At 39.4% G+C, this 23,336-nt stretch overlaps 1 protein-coding gene across 2 annotated transcripts; it reads right to left on the bottom strand.

Annotated features, from left to right (window-relative positions):
* Positions 1-459: 459 nt before the first annotated feature.
* golga7bb (golgin A7 family, member Bb) lies at positions 460-21,271 on the bottom strand. Of its 2 annotated transcripts, XR_010095416.1 has the most exons (6): positions 21,161-21,271; positions 13,360-13,485; positions 12,399-12,551; positions 8,493-8,594; positions 6,188-6,394; positions 460-1,425 (listed from the first exon to the last, which is right to left on the bottom strand). XR_010095416.1 is itself a non-coding variant. In XM_063491812.1 (5 exons), the coding sequence occupies exons 1-5, from the start codon at positions 21,170-21,172 to the stop codon at positions 6,311-6,313; spliced, it is 477 nt and encodes a 158-aa protein (XP_063347882.1). In that variant the 5' UTR covers positions 21,173-21,271; the 3' UTR covers positions 460-6,310. The 2 variants fall into 2 exon arrangements, 1 of the variants encoding a protein (XP_063347882.1); XM_063491812.1 differs by having other exon boundaries at positions 460-6,394.
* Positions 21,272-23,336: the final 2,065 nt, after the last annotated feature.

Genomic DNA, 23,336 nt, shown 5'->3' with positions numbered 1-23,336 from the left:
TCAGATTGAGATTTGGTAACACTCTCTGGTAATACAGGGATGGACATGGTTGGCAACAATACTGAGGTAGGTTGTGGTGTTTAAATGCAATTATGAGCCTGGAATATGCCAGCTATGAGTTACTCTTCTATCAGCTTGCAGCAGTCGGCCCAGTCTCTTCTAACCTTTGACGTAAACAAGGCATTTTAACATATAGCAAGCTTCAGCTTGCAAAAGCATTTTAACATAGCAGTTAACATAGCAGTTCTTTTTCAAACTGTAGAGAAGATCCCTGTTCTGAAATACTCAGACAACTCTGACTGTGATTGGAGCTTCAACTAACCAGGACACAATAATTTTATCACACAGACACACCTTTACCATAAGAGTTAATTTTAGGATGAAATAAGTAGAGTGAACTACTTTTGTATTAAAACTTACTTTCCATTCTGTTATTCAGTCAAAACAAATGCACGGACATTTAGAAAAACACGTAAAACAAATTTCAATACCACTGCACCAAACTCAAAGAGGATCCTATACCAACTCAAGTTCTTCCTGTTGCTATTCTCAGCAATGCGTGCAAGAGAGACAGCGAGAGATCATATATCACGAACAAGCAAAGACACAGCACAGACTGAGCTTATAAACAACATGAACTGTAGCTACAAACAGCAGCCTGGAGTCAAAGGCAACGTTCTTTTTATCAGCTTCATCAGATATTTTATTCATCTCTTGGAGACAGTTAAAACTTCACTCAGCAGGCTTTGAATAATAATCAGCTTTGGAAAAAAAAATACATGTAAAAAGTACATAAATCCATTTTAATTAGTATGTAAATAAGCTAATGTAAACACACAATTAGCATCAAGATAAGATATAAATTCTTCTTTCGCAGCAGCACCGCTGGAGACTTTGTGGATCAGGGACTTCACTTCTTGTCGTCTCGCTTTGTTTACACACACATCATGCAGTATTAAACATCAATGCGGTTTTATTCTCCCTGAAGCAAAACAACTCAACTCAAAGCAAGTCAAAGATGCTGGTGCCAGACTCTACACATCATTATTGTCTTTTATATTTTTAGGAAGACATCATATTGCACTATTGAGTAATCTCTCACTTGTAACAGCATAATACACATATGTTACTTCTTGCCGATGAGCCCGTGTATCTAAATGAACTAGCTGCAGTCCCACATACAGTACAGGATAAATACATATCATGGTAGAATTTACATACTGAAATGAACTGTACATCATTAGATGGCTGTTTTTCTGAGGTTATCTTGATAAGTAGCTTGACTGAGGCTCAAGGATCCAAAGTGAAGGCTAATCTCGCCTGTAATCATTTATTTGTATTTCAATGGACATCTTTTTACAATAATATATTTAATGCTTTATCATAATCTTCACTCCCCTGGCAGTCTTCATGAATCAGTCATTCCTGAAAGGAAAAGCTACATTAAGTATAAAATAGCACACAGTGCTTCTTCTTGAAAATAAATGCAATACTTTTGATCAATCTACACCAACACACATGCCCACATACTGACACACTTAAAACAACACCAAAAGCCTACATCCATGCTAGCTGCTTTGTGGGACTGTGCTTAGCAGCACTTAATTGGTTAAACTAATTACTAGTGTTAGCATGGTAACATTCCCACAATGGCAGCGCTTAATTTTTAGTAGGTAAAATTCTTACCATAGTAACATCTAGTAATTTACACTAATCTCAAAGAGGAGATGATGGGATTTCTGTTAGTGTTTTCTCATGAACAAATTGAAACCCAATGATGGTGCTACATAAAAAGTTCATTTATCACAAAGTTATTACGATTCGTCTTGCGGGGAACATTTCACTTGATGGAAATCTGACATTTCTTGAAGCTGTTCATTCAAAATCATATTGTGACAGTGGACCAACTGCTGTACGATCAGTAAAGCTATAAACCAGCATCTCCAAGCTATTTGTGCTGATTCCTATGTTTTACATATTAGGATATAATTAAAATCTGTTCCTTACCAGGTTCTAAAATGATTTAAATACAACCTCACGACAACACATGACATATAGCACTGTCATTTTTTATTTAAAAAAAAAAAAAAGCCAAAATGCAGAAGCAGTGTGTGGAAAAATAAGCAACAACTTGAAGTAACTTGAAGCCCACTCTTCTTCACATTGCTTCATTTGACTGAGATTAGCTCTCTTAATAATTTCAATTGGGTTAAAGTCTAGACTTGGACTGAATCATTGCAACACCTTCATTCTTTTCTTTTTCAGCCATTCTGTTGCAACAAGCTGTACTTGGAATCAGATTTGAACAAGCTTTAGATGTCCACCAGATGGCCTGTCCAACATTTGAATCTAAAATATTTTGATATAGGAGCTTTGGTCAAGTCCAAATCATGACTACTCCTTGACTGTACTAGCATGAAGTTTTCCTCTTTGGTCTCATGTATCCAAAGGACATTGTTCCAGAACTCTTGTGGTTTGTTCAGATCCAACTTTCTCCTGGAAACCTTTCTAAATAAGTCATATTTTTTCAGCCTTTGTCTAATTTTGCTGTCATGAACTTTAACATATAACATGCTACCTGATGGCTGTAGCGTCCAAGGTGTAACTCTTTGGTTTTCTGTAGTTTCTCTGAGTTTGGAGTAGATTTGCTGGGATCTCCAATCCTGGAAAGACCGGACGCAGTCTTTAATGCTTTCTGCTTCTGGATAAAGGCAACACCGCCATCCCATAAACGCTGGGTGGAAGAGGTGATGGCACACCTCAAATTAGAACATCTCAGATTTACTATACAGGGCAACACCAAGAAATTCTTTAAGGTCTGGCAGCCTTTCATTTCCTATTTTGAAGATGAGTTTCCGTCTACTCCATAACTGGCAACTTTTTACCCCCCCCCCCCCCCCCCCCTTTTTTTTTCTTTTTTTCTCTCTGTCTGGGTATAGTTTTGTCTTACACTGTGTTGTAGGACTTGAGTTCGAGCTTTTCTGTATGAATGATATGCTTTTTGAAAACTCAATAAAAACACTCTGATTATTATTTAATGCTTTCTGCTTGTGAAAAATCTTTCTCATTGTAGTGTGGTGGACTTGAAATAGTTTGATAATGGCCTTATAATGCTTCCCACATTGATTGGCAGCAACAATTACTTCTTCAAGATCATTGCTGATGTCTTTCCTTCTTGGCATTGCGTTAACACATACCTGAATGCTTCAGACCATCAAAGTACCAAAGCATCTGCTGCTCACACTCACTGATGATCTGTTAATCATGTACATTTGATTAGCAGCGCCTAGATCTGAATTCTCTGAATTCTATGCAAGCAGTATGGGCGTATTTGTGTTTTTTACACAGTCTGCATTAAGGATTAGTTTCTGTTAATAAAACGATAACACTGTAAAATATTTCATGTATTTCTGTTGATCTGAGGTTGTATTTCGTTTATTTTAAGACCTGCTAAAGATAAAACTTTCCATTATATCCTGACATGTGAAACTGAAAGAGAGTGTACTTTCTTTTTCACATGACTGCACCGCCAAAGACTAAATGAGAGCATATGGCACTGAACTCTACTGGGAGTTGAGAAACAGCAAACAGAATGACAGAACTGGGAATCAGAGGGTGAATGGACACTTTGTCAGGCTACCTTTCTGTGAACTGACAAATTGTATTCCACTAAAAAGAGTCATTATGCCCATCACTAGTCTGTAATCCCACACATCAACAATATTCTCACCAAAGCTCCAAGCAAATGTGATTTCTCCAAGAACTTTAGCCTATGTATTTTGCACATTTCCCCTGAGAATCTTTAACACCACCCTTTTCTATACCTCCTACACAAAGTGACAATATTGTTATAATTACCAACAATATCATAAGCTACATTGTTAAGACTTGTTACATATGATACTATACAGCAGCTCATGCTGTACAGACAATTTGATCGTCCACTTCATACCCAGATGTAGACAGATTGTGAAAACATGTATTGATACTGGACATCAGTGATTTTGAGGGGACGAAAACGGCTTCATGGAAATCCCTATCCACTTGTTTGTGTGGGTAAACATTGACAAGCATGTAGATTACAATTCATCTCCTGTACAGTTCATTTACACTCTGCTGCACGCTCTTTTTTTTTTTCTTTATACATTGTCTAATGAGCTCCTTTATCTGCTTATTGGCAGTGCTGAGTCATTTTTAAGTCGGTCAGTCCGTCAGCCCCAGGCTGGATATCCATTCCACCGGGATGAAACATGAAGGCATCAAAAAGCATAGGAGGCTTAACACAAGCACAACTGAACTCAACTGCTGTGGTAAAAATCTCAATCAACTAGTTAACAAAATGTTATGTTGAAATTAAACTACTTACTGGAATGAAGCCAACATGTAATTGTTTCTGCAATGACTGTCCAGTGAGTAGTTTAACTCGACATGGCTCTGGTAAAAGTGCACAAGGCTATTTTCATGCAAGGGCTCTCTGCAGAGCAGTTTGCTTCTAGCCCACTGTGTTAAAGAATAAGCAAAACCTACACTCTCATGGTTTATTAAGAGACATGTATGTGTTTATAGAGAAAAAGACTGAAGATGGTAAAAGATGAAGACCAACACTATGGTAACAAGAAATAAAAAATGAAAATGAACCATGGTCAACACAAACTTTTAAGAAAGGCTTTGTCTTTTGTTGGAAGATGTGTGGGCATTGTTGCTGTCTGTTGGTAATCATCATGCTCGCTGCATCATATTTAATCTTAACAGCCTCCACATATACATACACACACACATTAGTCATACAGTGTTTCATTTCCCAAAGGAGAAATAGTTTTTATGCACTGTATTGTATTGTACTGTAGCGTGATATTGTGAATAAGTAGTTAGATAGATGTGATAGATGATAGATGGATATTTTGTGATCAAAAAGAAATGTTTTTTTTTAAACTAAAAGGATCTACAACTTATTCTTTATCTTACAAAACGAAAGGTACTGAACTTTGTGTGGCTGACCCTCTTGCACACATCTATACTCACATATAAATATGCATTTGCCAATAACATCCACACTATTTCATGCGTGGAACAGGTGTAGAGATAAAAGACCGATGTCTTTCGATTTCTTTTTCTTCTGAACCAAACACGTCAGATTGACTCTGTGGCTTCTTGAAGGTACTGCTCCTTGATGTTTGATATTTTCTTAATGATCTCCGCTAAGCTGGAATAGATGGCACAGCCTTCAAGGGCCTGAGGTTTGCTTGTTTTCTAAATGAGCTGAGACGTAGGTCGACTCCAACTCCAAGTCTACCAGAATCTGCTTGCATGCAGGGATGCCTGGCCACAATCTACAGGTGTGTATTTGTGTATATGCACGTGTGCACACCCCCTCGCTAATATGTGTTTTTTCGAGTGCAGTAAATGACATGGCTGTGTGCATTTCTATGTGCAAGTATGTGAATATGCAGGAAGCGAGAGAAAGAAAGTGAGAAACAGAGTGTGTTTGAGCATGACCTACAGCTGTGATGTGGATCACTCTCATCCACTGTTGTGAATGAGAAGAATAAATAATTTAAGGTGCTCTCTGTTAGCCTTTTGATATTGAAGCCAAGTGTATGTGAACGGAGCAGAGAACCAAGCAGTCCCACAGCTGGCCCAATTTGCCAGGATTCAAAGCAGCTTGACCTAAACCACCTGAGATGAATGCAGTCATTTAGCAAGAACAGACAGCTACGAGTCTCCTAGTAAGGTGGCCGTTTCCTTCCTTTCAGATTTCAGAGATGTTGCATAAAACCTAAGATTGCAATGTCAGTGCATAAACAGACAGACAAAATGACCTCTCCTTGAAAAAGTCCCGCACTGAAATTTAGTCTAAGGAAGGGAAAGTCTGCAGAATCAGCTACAATGCAGAGATGGTGTGACTCATAGAAGCAGATGTGATGGAATGAGAGAAAAGGTGAATGGAAAAAAATTAGAGCAAAAACAATCAATGAGTGTTTTAGTTTGATAGCTCTTGGAGAGTGTAGGATATTTCTTCACAGTAACTCTGGTTGCTGTTATGTGTCTAACGATTAGAGTATGTGTGGGTTCTGTTGCACTTGTGTTTATTCTGTTTTGTATCCAGGGTGTGTTTTTAAGCCAGCTCTTCTTCTGGAGGTGATACATTGTAGGCCCCAGCAGAGAGAGCATGAATGTTGTGAATCACCTCCTCGCCTTTTTCTTTCCACTCGTCCTAGAACCTGGTGCTCTCATGTTTCAGCATGCGGATGTTGGTAAGTGTGCCGCTGCCCCTGTGGTGGTATCCGTAAGCCTGGTGCTGCCCCTCCAGTCACCGAGCGCTGCTGCCCGACGACATGGTGCTGCTGGGACTGGAGCCGCCCGAGCCCCGGTCTTCAAACACGCTGATCTCAAGCTGAAAATTTGATGAATGTCAAGGATCACTGTTGACACTGTTGACAAATTCCATGAGAATTTAAAGCAATACAGTTTTAGAAACCTCAGTAAGGTATTTCAACTATTTGGGCAAGCCTAATCTGACCTTACTGTTCTTCAGTGTAACCAGTGGTTTGTTCTAAATCCTCTGTATTTCCATTCATGAAGGGTTCTCTTGTTTGCAGACTCCTCCAGGGTGTCCTTGACTTGATTATATGCAAAGAAATTGTTTTTCTTAATTGTGGAAAGAACTCTGCAATCTTATAATTTAGTAGCCTTCTGTGGCCTTCTCCTGTTACTGTGCTGGCCAGTGGATTCCTACTTTTAAAGAAGAAATTTTGCTTTCTCTCTTTTTCATCTAAATAAGAGCTTCCTTCTCTTGCATAAACTTGCAGCTCTTTGCACATCAGCGAGTTCCAGTGAACGGCTACCAAACGCAAGTTCAACGCCAGATTTTTTATCTGCTTAGATTGTCATAAAATAACAAGGGAACATCTGGCTGTCGAACTGCTTGTCAGGAAATAGTGAAATTCCTTTTGAGCCACGAAGAATGGGAGACAATGTTTAAAAATTGCTTTCAATTCCTCAATGATTAAAAAATTATTTTGGATTAATGCTTTTTAGTTAAAGCAGAAACTCTGTTCCCTGATCACATCTTGTTGATTGACTTAAAATCCACTGTGGTGGCGTACCGACAAAAAGCGTGTCACTGTCCAGCAATGTATGAATCTAAGTTAACTGAACTCTCTGCTTACATTCATAAACCTCAGCAATGGTCTTACTGGACAGTGCTACTCTACTATCATCATATGTTGATTTTACTGTTAATAAAATGTTCACGAGGCTAAACTTAATGACTTGTGAAGGCTTCTACTATTCTATTGAAAAGGTCAGAGAGAGTCAAGCCTATGGGTTCTGCTCTTTAACGTAGTCAGTGGATTTTAATGGTGGCCTGTCTCTGGCACATGTCTATATTATGTTTACTTGTGTTTGTAGCTACATGAAGGTGAGGAAGCTGAGCAGTGGGGAAAATATTAGACAGTACCGTATCTGAAATAAGAGATAACAGAATATTTAGAAAGTGTAAGCATGCCCCCAATAGGAGGACAGCTTCTGAACCATATGAACTCACATCAGAGTCTCTTGAAAAATCCCTTCTGCATCAAGGAAACCTGAGCTTATTTAAAAAAACAACATAACAATAGTCTGCCATGAATTTCTTCCTTCTGGGTTTCTCCTTCCAGAATTCCTCTTATACTTCTTTGTCTGCGTCTCCCCCTTTGTTTGTTTATGTATTACTTTCTTTGTAGGCCTCTTCTTTTTTTATTGATAATAACTTTCTCTGTATGTCTCTGGTTTCTTTGCTTCCATTGTTTTCTCTCCTTTGAGACTGTCTGCTTCATTTATTAATATCACCTTTTAATTTCAACCATTTGTTCTCTGCATAACCACTCAGTCTTTTAAGAGTTGGTAATGGGTTGACCTGGAGCCCGTTTTTTTTCTTTGGGCCAGTGTGGGCCAGGACTGTGTGATGGTCTATTGGACACATTCACTTTCTCCATGTGTCTGTGCTGGTATCAGTCCAGCTGTCAAAAGGAGATATAGTGCTGTCCACTCCTGAAAATGTAGCAATTCATCTATAGCCAGCCACATGAAAACTTGGAAATCATTGAAAAGGCCTTGATATAAAACCTTACTTCCAATTAACCACATTAATATTATTTATTTTTTATTTTTTTGCATATTTCCATATCAAAGTACAGAGCTTTCTGTTTTTTTTTCAGAGATTTTTTAAGATTTACTCATGATAAAAAATAGTTGGCCACTGAACAGCTACTCTGCAGCAGCTGGACTTTAAGTGTCTTGTTCATGGGCATCCTGATGGTAATTTATGAGGAAGTTTTTTCATCCATTTACTGTATCAAATCCAGATGTTTCCATCAGTTTCAATAATTCCAACCAATGTCTTTCCATGCCATCTTTAAACTGTCTTATAAATGTTGAGCTATCCTGTCTGGGCCTTTATCCACTATCTATTTGTTGCACAGAGATTACAGTAACATATGGGAGTAGGATACAACCCTCATTCCTCTCTCTATGGGGTCTGTGAGCAGCAGACCTCGAGGAGCGTAGATCTTCTCATTCTGCTCCTGGATGAAACCTGATATCTTCCTCAGCACCTGGAATAAAACAAGGGGGGCAGAGAGGTATTAGAACAAGTACCTCTGGAGGTAATCCAGATTTGATTAGAAATGTTGGAGGTAAGATGAAAACCCAAGCAGGACAATCAGGCTCCCATAAAAAAATAATAAGAGAGAACTGAGATTCAGTACCTGCAGACTACTTTTTCAGGATGCATTCTGTGTTACACGTGGTATCTAAAAGAGGCTAAATTGACCCAAGTTACTTTAACCTCTGGAAAATATGAAAAATGAAAGAAACTAATTTGCAGTCCTTCTGCGCATACTTAGCATGCAGCATATGATACCAGCTCTGTCAAATCATTGCCTGGCTTTATTTTTCCTGCACATTAAAAATCCAAACTTAAAGTAATTCCATTATGCTCCAAGTATAGCAGCTATTTTTTCTGCATACTTCCAAGCCACTCGTGTCAAGCAGGGCTGCATGAATTGAATTACTAAAAATGATGAGTATGAGCTTTTCTCCTTTTGAACTTTTCCATTTGGAAGCTTGAGTTCCTAATTCAAAAGATGGCTCTCTTTAAGGCTAAATGTCATGCCTTGGTTAACTGTCAAGGCTCTAAAATATGAAGTGGACAGTTTATTTAGATTGCACTGGCAGTGGACGGTTTTCTCGGTTTTGCAAGTGAGCATTGCAGCAACTGTGCGAAAACCACAGAGCAGCAGTGGAGTGAATCTGTGCGGTTCAGGCCATGCTTTGGCACACAGATTCAAACAAGCATGTCTGTATACATTCTCTCATTCACTGCAACTGCGCACAAACTGTTTTATCTGGAGATTTGAATAGTGTCTGCGAAACCTAAGAACTGAATTTTGTTCCAGCGATGCTGCTGATAGCAACCAAATGTCTGCAGACTGATGGCCAGTAATGCCAAACAGGCAGCTATTAGCTAAAGTGGGTTTATTAGAACGGCTTATTCAGCCTTAGCTATGCCTCCATGGGAACAAATCATGCTGATGTACCACGGCTCACCTAAACTCAGCCAGTGTCATGTCGGCCAGCGCTATGTTCCTCTGTGCCTCATTTGCACTCACAGAGCTGCTGCCAATACACACATTAACAACTCTATTAAAGAGAGCTTATTTAAATTCTTATTTAAATTCTTTATGACTTTTTAGAGATGCTGTACATTTCCTCAGGTCTGAGGAGGAGACAGGAGAAGCATTTGCTTGCTGTGACTTCTTCCAACTACTACCTGCCCTGCTTTAACAAGGGCATTGCACAGATTTTATAATATTTGGCAGGGTGCAGACTCTGTAATGTCCAGCGCTGCTGATTCGGACATTTGCATTCCTAAGTACAGCTCTGCTGCGTAATGACTTCAAAGTTTCCGAGCTGCAGTACGTGTGAAAATGGTTTTATTGAACATGACAAATTCACATCCTTTTTTGTGAGTTAGCTAAAGGTCATTGCAGCACACAGCCTAGAGCGATTAAAACAACACTGAGCAGTTCACTGAGCACTGTGCTCCTCTAGTATGTCAAAGGCCTCTTACAGCTGCAGGCCCAGCTGCTTATACAGTGACCCTTGTTAGTGGAGACTAAACAACAGAAGAAATATTTTTTATCTCCCATTGGAAAAAGATACTTTTGCAATAAAATGTCTGGAAAACATTAGGACACTGCGTTTCTCAGTGAAAAGAAATTGAATTGAAGCCATAGAAATTCAGTGGTTTTGCCCCGCTGTTCTTTAAATCAGTGAGATCCATGTGAAATAGCGCTGAGCACAAAGCAATCAATATTTGACTTATAAGATATCCACACATTTCTTAACGCAACACAAACCATTTCCTTTGCTACAAACTCAAAGAGAATCAAGCATCGCGGTAAAGTGGCAGAGAGACACACAGAGGAGCCCTGACTAATCAGTTTACTGTGGTTCAGGGAAAAGGCCAATCCTTTCACTTGCTAGCGAGCTCTCGGGGCAGCTCAATCCTCTTCGGCGTAACAATATGACAGTCAAGTATCCAAGCTGTGCCTGTGTTGTACTGGCATGTGTGTGTGACAGCCCTTCTGGGAAAAGTTTTGTGTTTGTGACAGCATACGCACAATCCCCTGCTTATGCTACCAAATGCAATATAAAGGATTTTATGCGTGTGTACACGTGTCCTTTAGAAACCCATACTGTATGTTCAGTATAATTCTTGTCAATAATACGAGAAGAAAAGTAGAAGATGGAGGGCACAAAGTGTGCGTGAGGGAAGTCTTGTGAATGTTTTTATGCACATGTATCTGTTCTGACATGCTGGGAGCAATCAGTGTCCTTTGATGGTGTGAGATGTAAGCATCAAGGGACTCCAGTGAATCTGCACCCTGATCTGCGAGCGCTGTGTTGTGGGACTTGGACGCATATGAACACGCAGCATCAACTTGGGTGGGTACACTTTATCATCATCAGTCATAATGTCGTTCAGCCAAGATGGCTGAGTTAAGCAAGCAAATAAACAACTCTCCTGAGAAACTGATAGAATCTCAGGATCTTAATGGGGCAGCACCCAGCTGACAGGAAGATGAAAAGAGCCTCAGACTAGGCAATTTCTGCATGGCTTCAACTCAGCAATAAGTCCTTTTGTACTTCTTGGTCAAGCTCCCAGTACCTCTGTAGTGCTTTGATAAAGAAATGTTTACAAAATGCAACAAGACAAGGGAGATGAATGCCGCGGGTGACAGAGATCAGAACAGAGAGGAATGCTGAAAACTTCATGCAGCTCCAGTTGTATCTAAAACGGCGGCAGGTACACACAAAATCACAAGAGGATTAATCACGCTCGCTGTGTCTGCCTATGCGATTGTGTTATGTGTGCGTGTGTTCCTGTTCCATTTCAGTGACTAACAAGCAGCTACACAGCCATGCGGAGCTTTAACCACCTGCCCTTTGTCAAGATGGGCATCTTGGTTGCACTTTAGGTAAGCGTCAGCTGGCGTGCCATGCCTTATCCAGCGGCACACTTGTGTGGCCTTTAGAGTGAGTTTTAAACTCTGGTGGACAGACAGAGAGAGAGATTGCATCTCCTAGAACTGTGTGTTCTCTTCTTAAAGACCCGAATGATGCTTAATGTTTTTTTGAGTGGGAAAGAGTTGAATTCAATAGAAATTGACACATAGAGGAGAAAATAACAATTCTGTAAGTGGAGTTCATCACTGCACATTAAAAGGTTCACCTTCATCTCACATTCTGAAATTCTGGGCTCTGTCCACTGAGGCATTTGTGTGCATCTTTTGCTGTCTTTTTTTTCAGGTTCCTCAGTCTCCTACCAAGACATGTGGGATACGTGCAGCATGAATAATGTGCTATCACTTGTGAACTGTGTTTGGGTTTGCATGGCGTTTTCGCTATGCTTGTGCAATACCCAGAGAAGAGAGTGCAATACAGGTTGTCTTGTGCTGCAATTTAAAGACACATTCTAGTTCAAGATGTGGTTTCAGGTTTAAAAAGGGGGACAGGTATAGAAGATGCTCACTGAACTCCATACAAAACATAAAAAAAGCTCATAAAGTGAGCCTGAGGAATAGATGGTGGCTGAATCGAAGTGTGCAGTAAACTGAAAGAATGGTTGTATTTACAGCAAAAGTCTGTTGTTTTATCTACAGCACATCTTAAAGATGGTTAACGGAATAATAATTGTATTTTCATATTTAAAAGGCTAATTTTAACTAATTGTAAAGCTACAACCTCTATAAAAAGCAGCAAACTGAAACAAAAACATGACAAGTCACAAAAAAGTTGTGATTATACAGTATTTCCACCCAAAATGTAATATTTTGTGTACACAGACTTCTTACCTTTTCATATCGCGTTTCCATGCAGAGGAAGATGATATAAGCTGTTGCACATGCCAGACATCCTTCCAGGTACGACTGACCTCCAATTTTTTCAGCCTCAGCATAATAAGAGTTAAGGGTCTTCACCGTCTCCTCAAGTAAAGTTCGTTCAATCTACTTATGAACAAAAACAAACAAGACCAACAGCTGTCGTAAGAATGGCACAAGTGAAATATGTTCTGTTAGCCTGCCAAATATGCTGCCTGTATTCTACTCAACCCAAAATACTATTTTTTCAAGGAACTAAAAAAACAGCAACTTTGATTACAGAATATGGAAAACCTGACGAACAATTACTTATAACTACGACAGCAATGTATTTTTTCCATCTGACAGAGAACATTTGCAGTAAATTGATGACAATTGATGTTTTCTTGCTCGGCTCTTTGTGTGGATTGTCTGCTTCATATGCAAATTGCTAGACAAATATGCAATAATACTCCTACATAAGGCCATTCACTAATTAAAGCAAGGTAAAGAAAGTAAAATTGCTCTTTAAATAAATAGCACATTCTCTCACACAGTCTTTAACTAAAGGCATCTACTTTTGCTTTAACTGTTCACACATGCATACATTCAGATGTTAGATGGGGAGAAACATATATATTACTTATACAACAGACATTTGCATCCATTTGTGGATGATGCCCTTGTAATAATTATGCATAATGTGTGCATTTCAAGTATTAGCTTTTTGCTTTTGAGGACCAGCATTGCAGGAATGAGAAGTTTCCTTGTTTAAGAAGCATCCCATATGCATAAGTGTTGTTATAACTGTATCTGCAATTATCTGTGAGTTTAGCTTAATAGACAAGTCTACAGTATGGGCCATCAATCTTTCTGTATCAGTCAAATTAGAGTTATATGAAGTGGGGGGTTATATTGCCTTTGTCTAGGTATTTGAGTGTGTGTTTGGACTCACCCTGTTGTCAAGCTCTGAGGGAAACTTGGCCTGGAATCGGCACACAGTTCCTTCACTGTAGTCTCTCTGTATAAACACCTTGGTGACCAGCGATGGACTGTGCCGGAGCTCCTGAAGGTTGTGGAACTAAGAAGTTACAAAACAGCAGAAAAAACAGAGAAATGAATTTTGTGGTCAAGAATACATTTCAATTCATGTACAATACTCTATGGATATAATAAGATAAGATACATATATATATATGTTCGAGCTCCTCAATCTGCCTCTAAAGTTGGGCTCAGAAACTCTTTGGAGCAAGCTAATGTCTTCTGCAACCCTTGTTGGCTTGGCTTGTTTGGAAAGGTTGCCAAGAAGAGGACTCTTCCCTCTAAAAAGAACATGGCTGTGCAGCTTAGGTTTGCCAAACTGCATCTGAACGAACCACAAGACATCTGGAACAATGTCCTTTGGAGGTTAGATGACAGCAAAAACACAAATAGCGTATCTGCACAAACATCTCATACCAACTGTAAAGCACGGTGGTGTATGGTTGATGATTTGAGCTTGATTTGTAGCAACAGGATCTCCTCCTCTGTCCTCTGATCTCCTCTGTTTACCAAAGCATTAGTTAAATGTGAAGCCATCTGTCTGATAGCTAAAGCTTGGCCCAAATTGGGTCGTGCAACAGAAAAGTAATCCCAAGCACAGCAGCAATGGCTGAAACAGAAAAGAATCAAGATGTTGCAATGGTCCAGATGAAGTCCAGACCACAATCTGACTTAAATGCTGTAGTGGGACCTTATGAGAGCTGTGTATAAGTGAATACCTGCAAACCTCAGTGAAATGAAGCAACACTGTGAGCCAGAATGCCTCTCCTATGATGTGAGAAACTGATAAAGTCACACAAAAGAAAAAGAAAAAATACTTCAAGTTCTTGCTGCTAAAGGTGGCTTTACAAGCTGTTGAATCATGGAATGTACTTAGTTTTTCACAGGACTGCATAAATGAAAGTGTAAAAAGGCTTTTGCTGCACAATAAAATTTAAGTTTAAGTTCGAAACTCAAGAACTGTTGCGACGTTAATGCACCAACATCTTTGACTTAAAGTAGCTGGCACTCTCATTGCTGTCTTCCAACATCAAAATTGATGTTGTAACATTAAAAGACTGGTCTTTATAGCACTTTGTTGGTGAACAGTATGTTTTACACCCAGTCATTTACATTAAAAGCATACAGCAACAAGCAAGTAGGGCACTGTAAATTTATCCCCTGCTGATCTAAATTACTGTCCTCAAGAGGACGGTAATTAGGGATACAGTAAAAGTATGCAGGAAGAGGAGAAGGCAGGGAGAAGGAGAGAAAATAAGGTGGGAAATATGAGGTTATGTTCACTTCAGACAGAACCTGAAATCATTTTATAAAAACACTATGGTTTACATGATATGCTAAACATTTGTGCAGCTGTTAAGTTTTTTCTTTTTTTTAAAGGCTTGGCCAGTTACAGCAGTGTCACTGTGACCTATATATTATCCAAGTACATGCTTGTACATGCATGAGGCAGAGAAAGACATTCCAAAAATTTGGGATACAGTGCATACGTCAATAGATAATTCAATTTGCAGATCATTTCAACCTTGCAGTTATTTGTAAATAGTAGAAAGAGAGCATATTTAATGAAACTGAGTTTTAAAAAGTCTAAAAAATGTACAAAAGTTTAAATGGAGGCCACAAAAAACTGAAAAGATATGTCATGCTAAAAATCTTTGCCAGAAATGGAAAGGCAGCAGATGGAAATAGTTAGATTAGTTACAATTTAACAATAGCACTTCTTAGCATGAAACTGCAAGAAAGAATTCATGGATTTCATTATCTGTGGTCAGTAATGTGATGAATGATAAATCAAGCAAAATGTCACAGACAATATTGAGTAGCTGGAACTACACCTAATTAAAACATTCATTTTTTAATTACATGCTCGTGTTGTAATTACGTGGCTCATGAACACGTCTCAGAACCATGTCAGTGCATCCACAAAGTCAAGTAAAAACACATGTAACCAAGAACAGGAAATATATGAACAATATCCAGGAAACACTACTGTCTTGCCTAAGCCTCTGATAATTTAAAATAAATTAAGGTGAATCCTCAGAGTTAAGAAGGAAAGGGCCCTCCAGCCTGTTATCAGTGCAGACTTCAAAAAGCCTGCCTTAATGATGGCATGGTGCATTAGTTCACATGGCCAGGATAACTTGCACATCTGTGCACACTATGAATGCTAAATAATATATTGAGATTTTGGAGCAACAGATGCTGCCTTGTGGACATGTTCTGTCAGCATGGACAGTGCTAAAGCACATTCTACTGATATTATATCAGGATGTTTCCACGTCTGCAGTTTGGATAATTGGATCATAAAAAAATGACAAAGAAGACAAACTGTTGAGGAGCTGAAATACGTCAAGCAAGATAGCTTATCTTATAGACCTTAGTATTTAAGTATAGTATTTACTGATAATTAATCAAGTTTAAATTACTTTAAAAACACTGCATCTTTTTGGCAACGGGGTTGTAGCCAGACTTAGTACAGTGCCAGCCTTTCATCTCTATATATGGTGTATCACTCACAAGCAGGAATAGCATCCAAGCTGCTATTTTTGTCTGCTAACAGCCACAGTCATCCATCTCACAGCCAGAGCTTTTAATATAACCCCCCTCCCCAAAACACACACACACAGTTTTGGTTTTTTTTTGCTTTCCCTGTCTCTCGCCACCACGGAGCCCTTACTCTTTCTAGTGTTATCTTCAGGCTATCATGATGAACAACAAGTCCTTCTATTAATAGAAGCAATTTACAGTTTCAGCACAGAGCTGAGCATCATTTATCCAAGTCAGAATCAGCTGGCCACAAGAGACACTCATTAACATCACGCAGGTCCGTCTTTTATGAACGTGTGCATGTGAATGTGATGCTATACATACATGCACTGCATGCATGTACATATGTTAGATGTCTTTTTAGAACTGAATGGAGACAAGGCAGAAATATTTGTTGTTGGTCCAAAAGGTCTCTTTTTCTATTAGTTCACAAAGTTTTCAGTGATTTGGCCCGCCAGTATAACTCTGACTTGCTCATTGTTTATGACTCAGCCAGACCTGTCAGGTCATCAGGTGGAGATCTTTTAAATGTTCCTAGAATCAGATCCAAGTATGTTGAGGGTGCTTTCAGTTACTGTCTGCTGACTTGAGATCAGTTACATCTGTACTGACATTCAAACACAGACTCAAAACCTTCTTTGCTCACATGTGTCTACCCTCAATAGCTGTGTGTGTGGTTGTGTGTTCAGTTGTATTTTGCTGTTTTCATCACCTTAAAGCATTATGAACCTGCACAGCTTTTTATGGTTTTATCTTCTGTGTTAAGCACATTGAATTTATGCATAATGAACTGTGTTATATAAATAAAACAGTCAAGTGGCCTGTGTGATGTGGTGCACTAATCATAAAAGAACAAAATGAAAAGTTTTGTTAAATGCACATACCAGGGCTGGTTAAACACATATGCAAATAAAAAAAATCTTTAACAGTGGAAATGAAGAACATGTAAAATGACAAATAAAATGGAAAAAGTATGAAATAAACAAGACTTAAAACATTGCAACTTATTATGCTATAATGCAAATAAACTCACATAAAAAAACACCCCTATAAAGGAGTGACTCAATGGTTATCCTGTGGTTTTAATTGAAAAAAATAATAGAAACATTGGATTTTTCATCCTGCTAATACCTGAACACTTCCACAGAATACTAGGGCAACACCATGTTTTCACTGACAGTTTCTCTGGGAGCAGTCCATTCACCCAGTCACGAGTCATCTGAGTAAACCTTGTTGGCTTGCCTCACACTGTCACATCCAGGCCAGCAGGACAGTTGGCCCCGTGCTGACCAACTGACCTCTGCCTTACATTTCTGTACTACACATAATTTACACTAGGCAAATCACTCCCTCCCTGTGATTTGCCTAAACATGAGGCTTCACAGTATCCCAATCTCGCACTCCATGCAACTAAGGCCGATGAGATTAAAGCTGGAGAAACACTCGCAAATTCAGTCTTATAAGAGGCTACATATTTAACCTTTAACCTGTCTTCTTGCCAAAGCTCCTTTAGACTGAGTGACATCAATAATCATAATTATGTCGTCAAACTGGGAAATCAGATTAATAAAACATCTTTGTCAAACTCATTGCCATATTTCATATTTCATGACCTGCATTTACTAGACCAAGTCTGCTGGTGGAGATGAGTATCAGGGGTGATTTGTAATAAAAGGACAGAAGGGAGAGTGAGAGGGAAAGTTTAAAAGATGGTAGTGAGACCTGCTTTTATGGATGGTTTCAAGTGAATATCAGTCACAAAATAACAAGAGGCAAAGCTGGAGGTGTCAGAGTTGAAAATGCTAAGATTTTCAGAGTGACCGTTAAGACAGGATTAGAAATGAGTATATCAGAAGAACGGCTCAGGCTGAGCAGTTTGGAGACAAGGTTAGAGAGGCAAGGCCGAGATGGTTTGGACATATACAGAGGAAAGACCACAGAGAAGATTCATGGATGCAGGGAAGGAGGGTTAGTGTGACAGAAGAGGATGCTAGGGGTAGGGTGAGATGAGGGCTGATGACTTACTCACATAAGTTACTGTGTTGACCCCTAAAGACAGCAGCCAAAAGAAGAAGTAAGAGTACCTGGACCAGTAGGACGCTGGTCTGACTCGTTATCTATGACAGTTTTATACTCACTCGAGAGTTACTTCCAGTTGATGAAACAGCTATTTTTCATTTATACTACTGAACACAAAAAAACTTTCTTAGTCTTCTGGTGGTGATATGAAATGCAGAAGTATCTCTGTATATTTATACCTTGAAGACAAACAGGTTTATCTTGGTAGACTGCTTATGTTTCCTCTCCTTTATGGGAGCCAAGGGTTCAAATCTGGTCTATTCCTGCATCTAAATATAGTGCAGAAGCAGACACCAATGTTAAAGTGTAATACTGATCACACAGGCCTCTGTTAAGAAGCTCTGCATGGTGCTACGCTGTCTGACTTCTATTTCCACCCACCCATCTTTTACATTATGTTTAATATTTTTTTGCCTGCACTTATTAGATTTAAGAAAAACGTGCCTCACCAGGTAACAAGCGCATGGAAAGGTACTGCATCAAGTTAACAAGGATGAATAAAAACCACATAGATAATCTTTACTGCATGGCAATGACAGACATATCCTAAATTACTAAATAATAAACTGCTGTCTCCTTATACGCAGTTCATTTCAATTTTATTGTGAATAATTTTCTTGAAGGACTTTCATACGATGAACAAAAAAAGAGCGTTTTCATACCCTATGAGCATACTCTGCCAAGTTGAGCAGACAAAAAAAAAATTAAATCAAACGCAAAATGCATCAGTGAAGTATGCTGACTGAGAAAAATATCATTTTTTCTCTGTCATATTCTTTCAGTCCTACATGCTGAATCAAAACACACTTTAATTCCTGCAGTTTGCATCTGTAGATCTGTGAGCCTCATTGCTCTGACGTGTTTCCTAGTTAAGTCACTCCGACTCAGGGAGCACATACAGACGACACGGGTGAGTGCTGCCAGTGGGCAGGCATTGCAAATGGTACACAGACGATTACAGCACAGTAATGCACCCAGATTTAGAAACTTTATTCTTGTTTTCCGCAGCCTTTCAGCATGTTTTGTTACAGTCAGCTCCCTTTTGAGCCCTTCATAATATAAGTGATTCTCTGCCATTGAGAGCATAGTTTTTAATGCTTGCTGCCAAGCTGGGTTATCCAGAGGTCTATAAATCAATAATGTTTAGACAGTGTTGACAAAACTGTGAGACTGTCATGACATCTAGGTCGAAGAACAGTAACTGTTGGACCAAAGCTTACAGAAGAAATAATTTTCAGGAAAAAGGACAACTTTTTTTTTCTTTTCTCAGTGGGGAGCTAAGTCTGTGCAGGTCTCTGTGGTGATTTCAGTGCTTTTACACATTATTTCTTAACAGTGTCATACTCAAGCTGGAGCAAACCTACAGTCTGCGAGGAAACTCTGGCAGTAGTGGACTTAATGGATCCAGAGAGCGTCCATGCAGCATAAACAGTCTGCAGAATGAGCTGAGTGTTACTCAACACTTAATGCAGTCGTTTGCTGACTTGGCAAACAATAAATGTCATAGAATGAGTTCTAATATAATATGTGACAGGGAGGTAGAGACAGGCTGAGAGGCAGATGGATAGGAAGCAAACTGTGGTGCTCATCTCAGACTCAAATCACCGATGGTTACAAACTGCAGCAGCCTGTTTGCATTAAATATGGCATGGATAATTGATGGGCTTTGGACATTAAATCTGTCTTAGGTGCATACACTGCATGTGTTTGAGTGCGTGCGCATGTTGTGTTCCTGTATAGGCATGTGTGTGTCTGTGTGTGTCTGTGTGTAATTGATGGGGAGTGGACAGGGATACTGGCAGACCACCAAAGGAAGTCAGGGACACTCTGCCAGGGTCTTGCAGGCTCCGAAAAAAATATATGCATCGATCTTGCCAAGCTTCTTATCCCCTGCACCTTTACCTGCAGAATCACTATTTAAGAATTACACCCTTACTCAGAAATAAGTTAGATGGTCATGTATGCACAGCCACACGCATGCAAACACATTGTTGTATGAATATAGCCTTTCCAAATGTGCTGTCTCCTCTAATGAGATCATGATTATGATAATGTCTTCACCAATATGGTGATGCAAAGTGACGGAGAGGAAGACGTGCTGCTCAGCCTGATGGCTTTTGGGGCATTTTGGCAGGTACCTCTGTGACTGATTTTCTGAGTGCAATAGCATCACAACTATGCTACATACAGTCACAAAACTACAGGTATGTAGTTGGGTTGTGGATGTGTTTAGTCTGATCCATGAGTACTGCGAAAATGACACTTTTGTCCCACAGCACAGTCTGTTTAATGTATTTTTGACATCCATGTATCTTTACATGATGTACAAACATATAATCATTGACACACAAGGCTGGGGTTTGATAATTGATCGCAATTGGCTGGTTATTCAGTAGTTGTGCTGCGTGATACTAACCGATAACACTAACAGTTATGGGATCTCTGCATTTTCTTGAATAAATAATTTCCATGTTTTTTGTGGGCGTGAAGGAAATCGGACAGTGGAGAGTTAAGTCTGTGGCAGGGATAAAGATTTATCGAGCTGATTTAAAAGTATGACCAAGGCAAAGACATGGTTAGGCTGTCCCTGTCCATGGTGCTGACTGCTCCATCATCATTACCACTGTCATCAGCCTCCTCCGCTTTGAGCCTACTGGAGCTGTCTGAGTGATACTGGTTTCTGTTTCTTATCAGGCAATGCCCGAGAAAGCAGTATCTGTGTTGGAGGGGGAAAGGAAAACAAACACTTGTTTATCAGACGATATTAGTCACAGCTTCTAAACACTGATTAAAGTAGAAGAAATTAATGCCGGGGAAGGAAAAAAAATGTTCTGACGTAAGGATAACGTTACACGACTTCAAATTCACAAAGCTCTCAAGATCCAGTCGGCTGATTTGATTGAAATAAAACAGCGTTCACCCGAACCACGATAAGACACAGAAATCGGAGGCACAAAAGGTAAGACATTCAGTTACAAGACGGCAATTCTCAAGCTGGATTTCTTAGAAAAACAGCAAAGGGAGGTGCACAATACATCTTGGAGCTTTTTTCATAAAGCACTCACAGAAAATGTAAAGAATTTCCTTACCTCTGTCGCCATATTGCAGTGAGAGGGTTGCGGGATCTGTCCCGTGCTGAAATCGGCAACCGTTTGCGCGTGCTGTTTGGGACAACGCAACTACAGCCCGCCGGTAAGCGGTCGCCCGCGTGCACGTGTGTGTGCGTGACTGCGCGCGCTCCTGCTGGAGACTCACGGCGGGATGCGGTCACTGGTGGTTATGCTAATTCCATCTGAATTTCTGTTTATGCAGAATAATCTGCTTTCAGATTCAGTCACAGTTTCAGAAAGCAAACGAAGGTTATTTTGAAGCATCAGCAGTTTATTTGGGTTAGTTTTTCCTTTTTTGCCCCCCTTTTATTTTAGGGCTATATTAATAATTACATTGATTATCAATAATTCAAACAAAGTGCCCTGCTTCTGCTTCTGCTTGTGACCACTCCCGATGCCCAACAAACGCTTTATCTCTGTCCTGTTTCTACAGCGTGGAGTATTAATAATAAGGATGATAAAAATGGTCATTGGGTATTAGATCATCACCTTGAATGATAAAAGTGATTCCACTGGGAATATTACAGCAAAGTTTGTTTGTTTGTTTGTTTTTTTAAACAGATGACTCACTCTTAACTGCTAGCATGCAGAAATACTTCTGTTCAGTCATACTGTACCCTGTTTTCATATCTAGGCACTGCTTATACTCTTATCTGATTAAAGGAGATATGAATCATACTGTAGTCCATATGTCAAATGCACCATCAGGATATACTCGTATTCAACATTTCTCATTCAGAGCCCATTCAGATGCACTGCATTGCTGCATTTTTCCTTTCAAGAAATAGAAAATTCTTCCAGGTCATGGACACACCAAGGTCTTACCTGAGGTGAATTATTTAGAACATTGGCTTAAATTTCAAAAACGCGACTAAAATGTGGTAGCATGATAAAGACTTATATGTTTGTGCTACTGAAAATGTTTTTCTTTAGATAAAAATGAGAGAATGAAGAACTACAGGGAGTAAAAAGACTTTGTTTGACACCATGACTGCAATGTGCTGAAGTGAACGACTTCTCCAAGGCTTACATTGTATCCCTGGCAAACTCCCTTAAATCAAACACAGGCAATGCAAACACACATTATATTTAGAAAGACACAACAGCAAGCAACTCTTGTGAATGGAAACAGAATCCAAAAATAAGACAGGAGTGCTCTAGCAAAATGAAAATTATGCAAAACTAATATTATCTGCCAAGATCCCACTGCTTGCTCCAGATTGCTTGAAAAGATGCGTATCTAATCACACACTGGCACAGATTCCTTCGGGCTGTGTTTATTTATATCCACATTCACATGTTTTGTTTGCATGTGAATCCGTGCGTGTGTTCTCCATATGACAGTCTCTGATATATCTTAAGCTCAGTCACATGTACATATTATTAAGCACGCTGACCGCACCATATGCCTGAGCTGAAACACCCTATTATTCAGCTGATGCGGCTTTTAGTGTAAATATTTAATTTATGTGCATATTGAAGTGGAATACATTGCAGTGAAACTCCTACACTGCAACAGGAAGAAATGCCCATCACACACTCGAATACAGGTGACTTTAAAAAATCTTGAAGAAACATAAAAAAAGAATATCTAATGCATATTTAATGCATTATTTGATTTGTCAACATCACAAAGCTAAATTTTGACACAGTTTTAAACCTAAATAATCACAAATAGCAGCAGATTTATTTATTTATTGTATCCTTTGTGATTGCAATCCTAGAAGATGAGGGTACTCCCCAAACACTTGTGTATCCATAACGCTGTGGTAGACATTGGATCATTGCGTATAACACAAGTATTCAGCAACAACAAGAAAACCCTCAAAAAGGGAAAGGTTTTGCAGGTGGTCCTCACAAACTGTTTCTCTCTCCTATCCCTTCTGACTTATTTTTATGGGTTTTGGTTTTTGTTTGTGTTCACTGTCACTACTGCTAGCATGATGGTACATGCACCCCCATGTAGTCCAGCTCCTCCAGGATGGCAGATCCAAATGTGCCGTTGCAAGAAGGTCTCCCAGCACAGTTTAAAGAACGTGGAGGAGATGGACCACACCAGCAGGACTGGTATCTACGCCTCAGTACAAGGAAGTAAAGGAGGAGCGCTGGCAGAGTCCTCCACGATGACCTCTGATGGGCTACTTGAGCATTTTTC

The sequence above is a fragment of the Pelmatolapia mariae genome, linkage group LG13, assembly GCF_036321145.2.
Source record: "Pelmatolapia mariae isolate MD_Pm_ZW linkage group LG13, Pm_UMD_F_2, whole genome shotgun sequence".
Classification (NCBI taxonomy): domain Eukaryota; kingdom Metazoa; phylum Chordata; class Actinopteri; order Cichliformes; family Cichlidae; genus Pelmatolapia; species Pelmatolapia mariae.
Note: the sequence above shows the minus strand (reverse complement) of the source record. Positions and strands in the feature narration are given on the sequence as shown.